The sequence below is a fragment of the Balaenoptera ricei genome, chromosome 1, assembly GCF_028023285.1.
Source record: "Balaenoptera ricei isolate mBalRic1 chromosome 1, mBalRic1.hap2, whole genome shotgun sequence".
Lineage (NCBI taxonomy): Eukaryota > Metazoa > Chordata > Mammalia > Artiodactyla > Balaenopteridae > Balaenoptera > Balaenoptera ricei.
Window position 1 is genome coordinate 21441897 of NC_082639.1, and position 16082 is coordinate 21457978.

The 16082-nt window shown below is 48.9% G+C and overlaps 1 protein-coding gene across 4 annotated transcripts in view; it reads right to left on the reverse strand.

Moving 5' to 3' along the window:
• Nucleotides 1-1688: 1688 nt before the first annotated feature.
• Nucleotides 1689-16082, reverse strand: part of WASF2 (WASP family member 2) — a 71290-nt gene continuing 56896 nt past the window's right edge. For all 4 annotated transcript variants that reach the window (XM_059916385.1, XM_059916395.1, XM_059916409.1 and 1 more), the window contains 7 exons: nucleotides 15935-16069; nucleotides 15255-15408; nucleotides 13023-13140; nucleotides 11869-11999; nucleotides 8972-9127; nucleotides 6691-7205; nucleotides 1689-5730 (listed from right to left, as the gene is read on the reverse strand). In XM_059916385.1, the coding sequence (XP_059772368.1) occupies nucleotides 5573-5730; nucleotides 6691-7205; nucleotides 8972-9127; nucleotides 11869-11999; nucleotides 13023-13140; nucleotides 15255-15408; nucleotides 15935-16069 (1367 nt within the window). In that variant the 3' untranslated portion in view covers nucleotides 1689-5572. The remainder of the gene's footprint in view (nucleotides 5731-6690; nucleotides 7206-8971; nucleotides 9128-11868; nucleotides 12000-13022; nucleotides 13141-15254; nucleotides 15409-15934; nucleotides 16070-16082) is intronic.

Consider the following 16082-nt stretch of genomic DNA (forward strand, 5'->3'; position numbering starts at 1 on the left):
GGAGGCAGCACGAAGGGAGGGGTGGCTCCTGAGGACTTTGTGTGAGGTCTGCTTGCACCTATGTGTGTTCCTGTAACTGTGTGCTGATCTGTGCCCTTGTTTGCACAAGGATAGGACTGTGTGCAGTGTGTGCACGTCTCCGCGTGTATCCATGTCCGAGTGTGCATAGATGCACCCATCTGAACAGGTGTGTGCACATACTGAAGGCATGTCTGACGGAAGCCCCAGCCCATACCTAGGGAACCCACTTTGTTCCAGGCAGTTGAGGGCACAGGGTACTTCTAAGTCTAGGATAGCCGAGCCCTCAGTCTAGCCCACTTGATTTCAAAGTAAGAGCAAAAATAACCATCACCTATAAAACTGGGCACCAGTGGGTAGGGTAGACCGTAACAGAAAACCTTTAGCACACCCCCTCACACCAAAGACCATGATGCTAGGTGGAGAGATTCTGAAAACGGTTTAAGTTCCATGGTGGACAGAGCACAAGAGACCCATGTGCGAACTATGGCTCTGCTCCTGGCCAGCTATGTGATCTTAAGCAACTCAACCTCTCTGAATCTTTTTCTCATGTGTAAAATGGGAGACCCTTAGGTTCATGAGGTTGAAATAAAGTGTATGCAGTCTTGGGCAGGTAGTAGTAAATGCTCATTCTTCTCAGGATTAGCCCAAAGAGCTGAAGCTCCCAAGCGGAGGAGCCGGAATTCAAACTCAGGCCTCCTTCTTCCCAGAACCACATTACTTCCCTCCAATTCCCCACCAAGGGCGGCTCCTGACACCACCATTTTGTCCTCTCCCAGGGCGGGCGTCTGGCTGCCTGTCAGTCACCGGCCTTGGGAAGCCAAGTGCTGACTAAACACAGGCCCGAGCAGGAGGGTGGAGCGAGGGGCTCCGCCCGGGGCGAGCTGGCTCCCGCGCCCCCTCCCCTGCACCCCACCTCCAGCGATGAGCTCAGAGTGGCTGGCGCAGCACTTGCTGACAGTTCAAAACTTCTGCCCCCTCTCCTGGGATGCCAGCGAGTGACTCTCTCTGAAAAGCAGGCGTGACCAGCCGAGTCACCAACCCTGCTCCCAACCCTCTCCCGGGGCCACCCCACTGTGTTTGCTGGGCCCAGAACTGGGTGTCTACTCATAAATTACCCCCAGGGACAGTCACTGGCAGCAGCTGGGCTCGGAACAACCGTTGCTTCCTGGGTAGGTCATTTTTTTGGGTCAGAATATAAACCCAGCTCCCTCACCTTCCCAGGCAGGAGAAGGGGCGTGCAGCACCCTAAACCTTTTATCGGATTCCATTGTAAATCATTCTATTTAAGGTAGGTTGCTTGGGTCTGAGAGGCAGACAAGATGCCGGCCAGATGTTGGGAGGCAGCATCAGCATTCAGCCTGTGCTCCTCTCCTGCCTGATGCAAAGAGTCTCCCTGGCCCCAGCACACCCCTCTCAGCCAGCTGAGGACCTCTAGGTCCCCCAATTGGGTCTCGCCCTAACCCAAAATGGTTTCCGGCCTTCACCCCCTCCTCCTCCCGCGCAGGGTGCACCATCCAGACCCAGAGGCCTCCCGCCCTCCAAGCCCACCCACACTGACCTCCCTCTGGAGCTCTGGCCACCACCACCTGTGGCTATCAGTCGCGCCCTTATAAATGCTTCTCCCATTACACACATATACGTGCACACACACACACCCCAGAGGTGGCTGCGTGGTTACAAAGACTTTATCAAATTATTTAAGATGTTGGCATTTATGCATTCGCATGTATACATAAAACAATTACACAGAATCTTCAGGTCACTGGGGTGCTAATGTGGTACACACATGAGCCTGGCAGGGACTCAAGTAGGACCAGGCTTGGAGGCATGGGGCTCTAAAAAACTAGACCTCCTTCTAAGGACCTGAGAGGAATAGGGTGACAAGGAAAGGGTCACTTCAGGGGTCTGGCTTAACCCCTGAAGGTTAGAGCTCAGAGCTCCATCTCAAGCTCCTTTCCCATCTTCAGGGGAAGGGGACTCATTTTCAGACTGTAACCCCACTACGTAACAAGCCCAGTCCCTAAAATCTTGATGTGGCAAACACACCCAAGAATCCACTGGACCAGATCCTTATAAATATATTTATATCAGAGAAAACAAGGCACTTCGGGAGCATGACGTCTCACTCTCCTACACATACATCATTCTAGACAGAAAGTAAAAATTGGTTAGTTTCTCAAGTGAGTTAAGTGAGTAAAGTTAATACAATAACAAAATTGTTCCCTAGCCCTTCCTGAGGCACAGGATGAGGCACATCTCTGGGTGACACCTGGTCCCAGGTCAGCTGAACCCCGGTAGAGCTCAAAGCCCCCAGGAAGCCTGACCTCTCTCCTGAGCAAAAGCCCCTGGCCTTGGGGGCACTGCCCCCCTCCTCAAGCCCTGAGGTCAGGTGAGGGGGGTTGCAGGGGGCGGCAGGCTGAAAGCAGAGCTGGGACACGGTGGGAATGCTTAAGCAGGGTCACCAAAGCCACAGAGACCTCAATCTGTCCGAGCTGGCGCTGCCGAGCCGGAGGATCGGCGCCACGGGAAGAGATTTCACATTAGCCCTGACAACACCGCCTCAGCTCTGCGGTGACATTGGCCAGGGTCGTTTCTGAGGGCGCTTGAGCTTCCGTTGGAGGCGAGCTGGAGCTTGGGCCAGCTGCTCTGAGCCTCCAAGGGATCGCTGAGCCTGCCCCCTCCCCGTGGCTGCTCCTTTGGAATGTACTCATCTCACAACCAAGGCAGAGTCACAACTCACTTCTGACACTGCCGAGTGGAAGCTGGGCCCCTGGGCCACAGGAATGGGGGCAGGTCCCCTGGGCTGGGCAGAATGGGGAAGGGAGGCGGCTCCTTGGCTTCAGCCCTTAGAGTCCTTAGGGGCCATTGCTCCATACTCTTACCAGCCTCAGCCCAGTTTAAATAATCACTAAACTTTGCATTCTACAATTACAGGATTCCAAAGATACACAATTACCTGCACAGGGTCCTTTATCATCTTAAAGGGCTCTGGGTTTAAAGAAGCTTTTTTTTTTTTTTTTTTGGTGCACACATGCATTAAGTAGAGCCCAGAGGGCCTCTCGGCTGACTGGGTCCCCAGCCCCCCGAGCTGAGGAGGCTTCGCAAGGCCGGCTGCTACAAAGCGCCGAGCTTGGCTGCATAGATTTTAATGAGAGCATCGGGCAGAGCTGTGCTGTTGCTCTCCGGGACTTTCAGATCATTACCAAACCAGCTGTAGGATGAGAACACAGCATATCGAAACCCTAGGAGGTCACTGAGCTAATGATCTAATCCTACCTTCTGCAGGCAGTGGCCCTCCCCACCTCCTCCTGCCCCCAGCCCTTTCCAAGGCAGACTCCGTCCATTCCAGAAGCCAGGCCAACACCGCCCCCTTCAAGGTCAGAGAAGAATGATAGTGAGTAGTGCTGGCTCCCCCTTCTCCGGAAAGGAGGGGGATGGGGGTAATTTAGTCAAAGCCATTAGGCCCAAACCCTGGCCTAGCCAGGCCCCAGGACTCCTATTTGGGAGAACCACTGCCCTCCTCCTGCCACTTTGGTCACTGCTGGGCTGCAGCCGGGGGCACCTTCGACAGCCATTTTAGAGTTCTGAAGAAAGCACCTTCAGCTTCCAGAGTGCACAGCGGGAGGCAAGGAGGGGGTGCACACCGTCTGGTACGCTCAGCACTGGGGCCTGACGCCAGCCCTGTGCCAGAGATGCGTGATCTGGGAGAGGAAGGAGGGCACACGCTGGAGCAGCCCCTGCAGGAGGGCACGCTGGCCTCTAAAGACTCGGTCCCCACGCCCCAAGTTCACAGAAAGAAGGCTGAGGGGCAGCATTCAGCCAGGGCACAGCGGCAGTACCCACGATTACACCCTCTCCTCAAGCCAGAGGGGTTGATGAGGGCTTTGGCAATTACTATAACCATTTGCTGTGCTGGGTAGAGACAGATCCTGTTTCTCTTTGTTTCAGGGCTCGGGAAGCCAGAAGCCAGTTTCAGCACAAGAGGCTACACAATCGTTAGGGCAGAAGAGAAGAAACCTCACTGTTGGCCAGAGTTGACCAGTTTTTTTCTGAATAATAGCACCTGTGTATTAGCTCTGGGAAAAAGGGGGAGTGAGGGAGGGAACGTCACTGTGCAGTGAGGAGGGGAGCTGGAAACAAGACCCAGAGTCCTTCTGCCTTTCGACCCTCCTCACGGCCTCCCGCACCACCCCCCACCCAGGGCAGCTACCTGCAGCGGCTGCCAGCCTGAGGGACTGAAGTTTCTACAGTTGGAAGGACCTATGCTTAAACTGGGGAAATAAAAGGGGGAGGAGTTGCAGAGGAATTGAAAGCAGCACCTGTCACGCTGCCTACCCGCTTCCTTCTCTCACTACCTCTGGTCCCCCAAAAGGGCAGCTCTCAAGGCCAGGTGCTTGGCTGGTGATAGGAAAGGGGGAGCAAACAATTACAAGAGAGGCCATGAGGGTCTGAGCAGCACTGATAGGCCTGGCACAGGCCCTGAGCCCTTCTACTGGGACCCCCACCTCTGGTGAGGTCTGGAGTAGCACAGAGCCAAGAACTGCTCTGCCTGGGCTCCAGCAAGTGCCCACCATTTGGTCCCAGAAAGCACAGGTGACTTGGAATCAGGAACTCTGGGCTCTAGCTCTGTCATCATCCAACTGTGTGACCTTGAGCAAGTCACTTCCCATCTCTAGGCTTCATTCAGCATCATTCAACCCAAGGAGTTCCACCTTTTTCCAGTCCTGCAGTTGCAAGTCTCTAAGCTTGGCTCCCGAGAGCCAGAAGAGGCCCAGATCCCGGTGTGTCAGGGCTAGTTTGGTCATGAGTATTAGAGGTTAGAACCGGGCTGTGGTGCTTGGAGGCACCTGGTGGTGAGGGAGGGGCATTTAAGGGACGTGGAACACCACGTTCAGGAGAGGGACCCTGGGAGGGAGGGAACCACCCCTGCCTCCAGAAAGGCATTGTTTCTGAGCAGAGGGGTAAGACATTTCTTTAGGGGCTTGATGGCTCCTGGAATAAAGGGCATCCAGACATAGAGATGGCTTAGCAAAAGGCAGCCTCACCCTGCTGATGAGGGCATAAGGGGGAGGCACTGGGTATGCGGCTGCTCCGCCCTCTCAGTGCATGGGAAAGGGGCCAGCTGTGTCCAGCCAGGCTTTAAGACCAGAAGATGGCTGGCATTATTCAAAGTAGCTGAGGGCAAGGATTCTAGAAGAAGACCACAGAATATGGCTCCTAGGGGAAGGCACCAACTCCAATTTAAACCCAATCAAAGGGATCTGCTTTGGGGTTTTCCCTTCTCTTCAATATGCAACAGTCATTTGAAGGGAAGAAGGAACATCTCAGCTACTGAACCTCAGGAGCCCCATGGGGCCTGACCCTGGGGAGATGGGAAATACATGTTGATTTGGAGGAAGCACTTGGATATATCTTTGGTTGCTTCAGGGAAGGCTCTGGCCCCTTGAGATTCTTTTTTTCCTCCCTTTTTTCCCCTTGGGACTGTCGGAGTAGGCATCAAAGGAGGCAGGTAGGAAGGAAAAAAAAAGGAAGTGGGTAGCAGGCAGAAGAGTTAATCCGACCACTCGTCCTCATCAAACTCAGAGGAGTCATCTTCTGAGTCGCTGTACTCCACAGCAATGCGACGTGACAGGATAGTGGCCACGTCGTTGCCCACAACATCCCGCTTCTCTTGTTCCCGCTGCTCCTCAACCCTGCGCAGCTGAAAGCCTGGTGGGAGAGAGAGAAGGGTTAAGAGGTGCGTCAGTCTCCGAATCCATCCAGGACTGTGGAAGAGGGAGCAGCCCCTGGTGGTGGTGGGTATTGGAAAGGATAGTGAAAAAGAAGGACCCTCTGGGAAAGCAAGATCCTCAGGACAAGAAGTAAAGACAGGTTTTATGAAATTGTGGCCCCAGTGCTATAGGTGTGTCTGAAAGGAGCCTGCCATTCTTCCCAGTTTCCACGCTTCCCAGTTTCTCAGGCTGGTGAGGATGGTACTTCTCCCAAGACTGAGTGGGGAGTGGCCGCCAATCCCCGCCTAGTGGGCACTCAGTCTGCCCAAGTCATTGATTTTCATGAAGCTCAGCTGCCTTAGGTTGTCTCCACTAGACAACCCTTCAGTTCCTTGAAGATCAGACAGAAGAAACCACTCCAGTCCCTTGGGACCAGAACCGGCCTCTGACAGAAAGAGAATAAATGCCCCATGATGGTGAGATGATGATGAGGGAGGGGAGGAAGGTAGGGTGAAAGGAAGGGAAGGGGATAGGAGAAAAAGGGGAGAAGGAAGGGGGTGGGAAGCGGGGGAGAGTAGGGAGGAAGGGTATGGAAGGCAAAAAAGTGGAGGACAAGGAGTGTCTGAGTCCAGCTGAGGAAGTACCTTCTAAGACAGTGATTCTTGTTTTTCTCTGGGGCACAAAATGGATGCAAACATACACAAAGCATAAATTTCCAAGGAGTTCAAAGATCCCAGGTTAAGAAGTCTTTACTTTAAACCAAGATGGAAAGAAATATAAACCTCTGTATTTTTAGAGTGAAGCCTTTCTTCACGCTGATCTGAGGTCTTAATCTCTCCCCACCCAACGAAAGCTATTCCCTTGGAAGGCCACAGAACCCCTTGTCCACCCTCCAATCAGTCTCCCAGCTGCAGAAAGACAAGGCCTCATGATCCCGGACCCACCACTGGGATTTTACCTTGACGGATGGCTGAAAGCAAGTCGCTGCGGGCATCGCTCACAGGAGGCAAGGAGGACTTGGGCTTGGTGGTGTCAGAAAGTGGCGAAGGTGCAGCAGGCTGGCCATCTGCACCACTGAAAGGGGGAGGAGGGGGCCCCGGAGGAGGGGGAGGCGGGGGAGGCGGAGGTGCTCCTCCTGCTGGTTGGGACAAGGGAGGTGGTGGCAGAGGTGAGTAGTCAGCTGCTGGCGGTGGGGGAGGAGGTGGAGGGGCAGCAAAATCGGGGTGAGGTGGGAAAGATGGGGGTGAAGGTGGTGGTGGGGTCCCTGGAGACCCAAATCCTCCAAGCGGTGGTGGGGGTGGAGTGCTCATCATCGGAGGTGGAGGCGGAGGGGCAGGTGGTGGAGCAAACCCAGGTTTGGGGCCTGAAGGAGAGCCCAGAGGAGGAGCTGGTGGTGGATGGCTTGGGCTGACCACACTGGATCTTTTGGGTCCAGCTAAGCCAGACCCTCTTTGGTTATTGTCTGCTGGGTAGCTAAAAGGACAAAGCAAAAAAAGACCCACCATTACTCTCAGGATGCAAACCTCCACCTTTAGTTAAGCTTATCTATAAGCCTAGGTTCATTTTGGTTGACAGTATCATTTCATTTTGGCTCAAACAGAAAGAAGAACCCGGGGATGGTCAGAACAGACCAACAATGGAATGGGCACCCTTTTAAGGTAATGAGCATCCCATTAGCAGAGGAGTATAAGCAGAAATTGAGAAAAACTACATGAAAAAAGTGGACTTAGGATTTCTCCAACAGGTAAGGGCTGGCCAAGATCATCTCTTAGGTCCCCCTCAAACTTTTCAGCTCTCCAAGGGAAGGCACCCTTCTAAGAAGAAGGGTCAGTTCAATCCTGGAGCCAGGACTAAGAAAGCACACAAGAAAGAACTGGAATAAAAATTCAAACACCACTACCCACAGGCTCTGCTCCACAGGCTATTAACATTCACCAGATCTTATGAGGGCAGGAAATCCAAGCCAAGCTGACCGAACCTGAGCGGGGTACAGATTTAGGTGAATGTACCTTCAGTGCTCATGTGGAAAAACTTGAGAGAGAATGAGGGCCTGAGGGCCAGCAGAGATGGGAAATGAATGTGCTGCCAGACTTGACCCGGGTTGAGAGAGAATTAAGGTGCACCTCTCCTGGGTCAGGCATACTTGACTGAGGCTGCAAGGTCTCAGGCCATGTGTGAGAATGAAGGGATTCTTTTTCCACCTTTTTATCTGCCCTACACTAATAGCTACTCCTTAGAAAAGCATCCATCTTGGAATTTTCCACAGACCTTCGAGCCTTAGCTGCATCCGACACGGCAACCAGCAGGAAGTGATTTAGGAGGCAGAAGGAGACTTGGGATTAGTGGTTTCAAGCGCCAAGAATGGGGCGGGCGGTGGGGGTGACAGCACTGCTTTAGGTCTCCATCTGAGGGGTCCTCAACATACCCAATCTCTGATTAAACAGTGTCCAAGGAGACAAGCATACTTTTCAAAGCTCTCACTTGTCAGGCATCAGAAAGAAAAGTAACTATGAGGAAACACTGAAATCTAACACTCCTCACATCTCTTCCCCTTTCAGCCATTACTTGCTAACTCTTCCTCTATACACCTCTGCCAGGGACACTGACAAATACCAAAATGGTCAGATTCTAAGTTTCATCTCTTTTTGTTTTGTTTCCTTCTTTCTGGAGATTTTATCCACGGTGAAATGGACCAGAGGCGACAGGAGAAAAGGGTGACTATCTGCTAGGTTCCTAGATAACTGGGGAAGGAGGCTGTTCAATATTTTATGGACAGCAGATTATACCACTTTATGTCATGCTGAGTCAGAGCCAAGTAAAAAAACAAGAGATAAGTTGGTGACTTCTATCTGCTCAGGTGTAGCTAGTAGTTAAGAACACAGGCTCTGGAAAGAAAGCCTGACCTGCTTTCCAATCATGACTGACCTGCTTTCCAATCATGACTCTGCCTCTTACTGGCTGTGTGATCTTAGGTAAGTTTATTGACCTCTCTGTGCTTCACTGTTTACTCATCTGTAAAATGGGTACCTATCTCAAGAGGACTCTTGTGGGGATTAAGTAACATATATAGTGTTTGGCATAATGCCTGGCACTTTACAAACAATAAATACTAATTATTTCTATTATCTAGACACACTTGTCTGGAATCACTTTAGTGGTCCTGGCCTGGATTTAGAACTCTTACTTTGTTCTTGAGCATTTAACCACCCAGAGTAGAGGGAAGAGGTATCACCGTTTACCTGAATTCTGCTGGTGGGGGAGGCAAGCTGTCCTCAGAGAAGGCAGGAGAAGGCGGAGAAGTGGAGTCTGACTGCGGTGGTGGCGGGTAGTTGCTTGCATCCACGTTTTCAACAGACCCAACGCTGCCATTCTGGTACACCAAGGCGGGTGGATACCTGACAATGAACCCAATGCCAAAACTGTCATTTAAAGTCTGAGTGGTACTCTCTTGTTTTCTTAAAAGACCCCATAAAAATGCATCTGATACAAAAGCTATTAGGGAGAAATAAAATTAGTATATTTCTCATATAGTTTCTGTTGTACTGAAATTTTATTTTAGGACTAAATATTCTATTGTTAAATATCTCCCAGGACTTCCCTGGTAGCGCAGGGGTTAAGAATCCGCCTGCCAATGCAGGGGACACGGGTTCGAGCCCTGGTCCGGGAAGATGCCACATGCCGTGGAGCAACTAAGCCCGCGAGCCACAACTACTGAGCCTGCGTGCCCCAACTACTGAAGCTCGTGCATCTAGAGCCCGTGCTCCGCAGCAAGAGAAGCCACCACAATGAGAAGCATGCACACTGCAACGAAGAGTAGCCCCTGCTCGCCACAACTAGAGAAAGCCTGTGCATAGCAACAAAGACCCAACGTGGCCAAAAATAAATAAATAAATAAATTTAAACAAACAAACAAACAAAAAACTCCCAGCTATTTCTTTTGTTTTTTCCCCAACTTGCTGTAGTTGTAATTGTTTTATTTAAAAAAATTTTTTATTGGAGTATAGTTGATTTACAATGCTGTGTTAGTTTCAGGTGTACAGCAAAGTGAATCAGCTATACATATACATATATCCACTCTTTTTTAGATTCTTTTCCCATATAGGTCATTACAGAGTACTGAGTAGAGTTCCCTGTGCTATACAGTAGGTCCTTATTAGTTATATATTTTATACTTAGTAGTGTGTATATGTCCATCCGAATCTCCCAATTTATCCCTCCCCTCTCCCAGATATTTCTGTTGGATTGTCTGTAGAAATGGGACTGAACCCAGATTATCAAAACCATGCTGTTCCTTTCCCAATGTTGGCCTTGTCAAACCCAGCAGTTCTTTGAAATTCTCTCCCAAATGTTAGGAGCAGCCCAGACCCAAATCCCAAAGTCTGTCTTGCGGCAAAGGGCAAAGCCAAGCCCCAAGGCTAGTGAGCTGCATGCACGTGACTGGCACACAGCCTGGTTTTGAGGGCGGCAAGCCTCTGGGGTGCTCAAAGGCCAAGGAGGCATCTGATTGCAAAACCAAGCTGAGGACAAATGCAAGTTGCTGTGTGGTAGTTAGACGTGGTCTCTTATCTAACAAAACGAGCTACTGATTAAAGTGGGGTGCTAGGGCTTGCCTCATGAAAACCTGTCCCTCATAGCACTGGGCCTTGGGTGAATTTGCTCTGGGTGAACAGCAACAAACTTCTAAACAAGCACGAACGCACCAAGCAGCAGCTAACAAAATGTGGTCTGTTCTGCTCCACCTCCCGCTTCTTTCCACCACTGTTGGGTTAGAAGGAACTCATCTAAAGCAGACCCCAGGGAGAACAGAGTTGGAGAGAACTAACTGAATCAAATGATGCTCTGATGTGGAAAGTCCCCAAGGCCTGAAGCCCTGCAGACCTGGCATATCTCTTTACAGGCTCACCAACAAGCATGTCCAGGTAGAGCAGCCATGCAGCCTGATCCCAAACCTCTTGGACAACAGGAAAACGGGAGGCAAAGTCCTTATTTTCACCACCCCAATACACACACACACACACACACACACACACACACACACACTTGGTCGGCATCCTGAACATGCTTCTGGCCTTAGAGTCACTGAACCTTCATACAACAAGGGCCTGTCTGAACAGGAGGGACCACGGAACAAAATGGCCCCTTTTTATTGGGAGGTGAAGATAATGGAGGTACCCTCAGGGCTGATTCCCCTGTAGAAAGAAAGGCTCATTTTTCCCCTCATCATCCTCATCACTCTTTAAAACAAACCTCTTAATCTAGGAAGAACAAGTGTCAGAAGTGTCAAGATTTCTAAAAGTCAAGATTTTCATGGTAGAATTATTCCTAAAAGCAAGAACAACTCAACTCTTCCCTTTTATCATTCCTAGACACCCGGCATGGGCTGGCATGGTTCTCTGACAGCCAGGATGCAAGGTATTTAGGGGAAAAACCAGGGCGACATTTATGCCAAGCAATCCTGGTGACTTGGCTTTGAATGTCACACAGGTCGGACACCAGGATAAGCATCAAACCAAGCTTTAAAACCATTTTTTTCCTTTTAAACCTCTAGTGTGATTTGGTATTGGGAAATGGGGTCAGACTGACATCTACCATTTCTTCACGGAAATATATAGCCTCAATATTGGCCACGCGACCTTTCCCACACTGTCTCTAAGGTCTGCTTTCAGTCCCTTGGCCAGCCTCTCTCCCGAGACTGACAAAGGCTGACTGAAAAGTTGCTTTGGTGATGTGCACAAATTCTCTGCCTTGCCCTCCCCACGCCCATGAAATGACCAGCTCTTTAGCCACAACCTTCAAAACAATGCTCTGGAGGCAAAGGCCTCCCAAAGCCACTTTTCTTCCCTTTCTAGTCTTTCCTTTGAGTCCCTCAGACATACCAGTGTCTGGCAGAGCAAGGGCACTAGAAGCCATAGGCTTTATTTTCCAGACCACTCTCGTCACCTCATTTAAACTGCCAAGTCTCTTGATTTTTTTAGCAATTTTAATCACCAGATGGAGGCACTTTAAAGTAGCTGATTAACAGTGGTATTGATTTAAGCCACACAGCAAGACTTCAGGGGGTATGAAAGGTGTCAGGCTGTCACCTGTGCCCAGCCCCTTCAAAGAATGCTACCAAGAGGACAGAAGTATCACCTACCCAGAAGGCCCCAGCTTTTCTTTGGATTCTACAAATTCTTGACCCATCTTCATTTTCTCCCACTCTTCCTTACGTGTCTTGATTTTACGTGGGTTTACATTTCCTCGATTTGGATTATCTTTCTTCTCTTTCTACAATGAAAAAAACCAGAAAAGCCTTAATAAACATTTCCCAAAGTTCTTCATTAAAATTCCACCCAGCTTCATGGATATATACCCAAGAGAAGATTTGCCTAGACAACATACAGTAACTATAGAATTTATAGAACTGCTGGCTTTAGAATGACCTAGAGGTCATCTAATCCAAACCACCTCCTGGGCTCAAACACATTTCCTCAATCCCATACTCAAACACTTCTACCCACTACCTCTTTGGGTAATTCATTCATGTTTTTGAGAAGCTCTAATTGTTAGGAAGTTAGTAAATAGCTATTTATTATTTGTTATGCCGCAAAGGTCAGTCAAGAGAGAAGAGAAATAATGATAGCTGTAGATATATGGGACAGATATAAGGAAATAGTTAAAAAACAAACCAAAACAACCAATGAAGAATTCTTCTGCCTGTGCAGCTGCACTAGCCCCTGGCGCTCTCTTGGGCCTCCCGGCAGCCATGCTAATGGGATTGTGAGGTTGCAACTGGTAGGTCATATGCTTACACACATCACTGGCAGCCTAAGGGGAGGGGAGCACCTACCAAAACTAGGCCTATGCCCCCACCACTGCCCCACCCAACCAGTAGTCAAGGTGTTAAACCGCTCCTGTTGCAAATCAAACACTGTAGAGCCTTGTGCTGATCTCTGAGAAATGAGCTGCAAAACTGACAGGGAAGGGAACTAGCCTAGCTTGAGTGTCCAGCAGAGTCAGGTGCAAATTGCAAGAGAAATAAATGGTGAATAGAAAAGTCAATTTCTAAAACTCAGCCTGAATATACTCAATTGTTAATAGCACTGGGAGGAACAAACACATTTTTGGTGTGATTTATACTTTCATCTTGGTTGTGCTTGGAGTGGACACATTTTTTTTTTAAGAGTCTCACCTGGCATCCACGCAAGCAGCCACTCGGAATGATTACTTAACATGAGACTGGCTTCCTTTTTATCCCCCCTCCACAATCGTGCCTACTGATGTGTAGAACAGAGGCCCCTTTCCCCTCACCCTATGCTTTCTCTTCTCTTTCATGATATCCTTGGTGTCCTGCAGCATCTTCTCCTTCCAAAGATCAAAGAAGTACGAAGGGTCTGTGTAGAATTTGAGTGCCTCTTTCCCATCGTCCCTTGGACAGAAATGAAGACAAGTAGCTGTCAGTAGACAGATGAGCTCCCAACCAAATCCAATATTCCAAACACCTACCAGTTAGCAGTTTTTACACTGAGGAATCAAGAAGTCATTCAAATTGACTGCATATTTCCTCTCCCATACCAGCGTTCCAAAGCCCCTGAATGGCACGGCACCTCTTTACTTATCTGGCTTTTTAAGAACCTTAGCCTTACTTTCAATTCCTGGTAGAGGAATTTGCATGGTCAGGGCAAGAATGGGCTACAGCAGCAGGGATCCTGATTATGGCTAATGATCTCCATGGCCGCAGACATCTCCCTGAGGACATTCTGATATCTTGGCACATCAGATGGGATTTCTGTCACTGGTTCCCCTACCACCATCAATTGCCCAGGACTCTCTAAGAAGCATTAGTGGCTTTCTACCCACCCAAAACCTGTGCACACATGTGCAGGTTCACATGTGTACATATATATGCATATACACACATGAATGTGTGTATGTGTGCAGCTGTTATTCTTCTGTAAGTACAGACAACCACAGCACTCCACCTACTTGCTCCCTTCCAGAATAGCTCAGCATCCACCCCCACCCCCCAGCCACAAGGGGGCCCCAGTGAGAAAAGATGGCCAGCTGTTTTATGACCACAGGATTTCATTACCATCTCTTAGTGGCTGTGAAAGAGGTACAGAGTGAGCTACTGAGTGTCGATGTAAGAGTCATCTGCCAGACTCAATAGCCCTGGTTGGAATCCTACACTTTGGCATGGCTAAGTCTCTCCCACTCTCCAGAAAGCATGCACTTAGGGGTGGATATTTATTTTAACACTACTCTGAACTAAAAAGAATTGGAAAGGTAATTCTTTCCTAACCTCCAATCCTATCACAACACACAGAAACCATTTCCTAATCAAGCACTAATGATTTTTATATTAAATCTTATTCTGAGTTAGCCACACCACCACTCTTTTCTGTTAGGCTAAATCCAGAAAACTGAGAGGAGAATGTTAAAAAGGAAACTACCCTACATTAACTGAAAAATAAACTTGTCTTATCATAGTCCCTTCAATATTATCAGGTGTGTAGTCTTTTCCTGCCCTACAACCCCTCTGCCCAGATCCAACTAGGCTAAATGATTCAGGCTACAGAGTCAAATCTATGCCCTGCTATGTTAGCTGGCCCCTTTGAGAGCCAAGGGGCAAACATAATTTCACACAGTAACAATAATAGGATAGATGCCATGTACTTCCTCTGTATCTGTGTGAGAAGCGACCACGCTCCTATTCTGGCTCTGTGGATCAGGTGGGCATCCTTGAATTTCACACACATATTCTACTTTGCAGTACATCCATGTCTCACAGAAGACATCTGCCTCCAGCTATCTGTAATTACTTTTACCTGTTCCAAAGATATTTATGGATGTGAGCAAGATAAATATTCGCTTTCTGCCCCTGCTTGGAAATTTTTTACACGATAACACTAGAAACCACTAGAGGGGAGGGGCTTTAAGTTGTCTATAAGACTACCTTTTTCAAGTCCAGCCACAGCACTGTAGGTCCTTTCAGAGGAGAATGATGAAAGGATGTTCAAAACGAAGTGAACGACACTCATTTGGAAGAATGCCAATTACTCCTTAAGCTCTGGAAGGACCCTCAGGGCCCAGAGCAGCCAGTCCACAAGGCTGGCCCCACTAACACGCCCAAACATCTGGTAATCTAGTGGTTTCAGAGTAAGTGGGAGCCTTGCTAGAATGTTGCCCCTGGGATGCATGCTACAGGACTGCCTTGTAACAAAGTCCTTTTGGTTCTATAATAACTAAATTCCTTGGATGGAATCCAAGATGGACCTGGCTTATACCAAAGTAAATTCTGCAGCATGCAATGCTATAGCAAACTTTCAATATATATTATATTCACTATGAGTTTAAGAAACCAAACGATAATAAGTGGCAACTGTTTATATGGTAAACGTTACATTCTGCTGCCACAAGCAACTCTGGGGTACGTAGTACGCTTTTTGATACAATCCTCTGATGTAAACAACATCTTTAAATAAAAACACAATCTAGTGTTGTTAACCACAGGCTGAAAAAGGTAGAAGCTAGCCAGGTTACCTGTAAGGGGTCAGATTGTTGAGAGGTGGAGGAGTATCACAGGTGTTGTATGTTTCCAAGACAGGTATGGGGAGAGAGTTTCTGTCAAAAAGCTTCTGGTCTTGAACAGTAGAGCTTCTGAAGGCCTTTCGGGTGTTGATTCCTTGTAGTGACACTGAAAGAAGATGGAAGGCATTAGAAAATGGATGACAGGCTATTTGAGCAAACACTGAGTCACACCAGTCGGAGAGGCCTCAGCTGCTGCATTTCTTGGCTGCGGCTGTCTGCAGCCAGGTTTTTTTTTTTTCCTCCCCCTCTGGGGAAGCCCCACAAGGCTGTCAGCAGCCCAGCCATTTCATGACTGAACAAAATGAGGCAACACAAAGGTTTACTATGTGGCCAGATCTAGCAGGCCCCTCCTTAGGAGGAATGAATCTTCCAAGTACTTTTATGGTAGCAAAATACGATTGGGGGGAAGGGGAATTTGAGAAAGAGGGAATTGGGGGAACGGGAGAAAGGGAGTGTGTGGAGGTGTGGTAGAGATTAAAAGGTTTCTTTACATCACCCAGGCTTGTGTCGTTTCAAAGCAGAACTCCATAGGTCTCTGTGATTTCTCCCCTCACTTTTTTATAAATCAGGAAAAAAAAAATTCTAAGCAACTGCTCAGCAGAACCTGCAAATGCTGAGCTCAGCTTCCTTACCTTCTTCTTCCTTGGGATCCAGCTGAGTGACTTTAACTTGTAGGCGGTCGACCCTCTCAGCAAGGGAGCTTACTCGAGAGGCAAAAGTATTTGCCTGAGTGAAGAGCTCTCCAAAAATGTCCTCAGCATATTTACCTGAGAGAGCAAA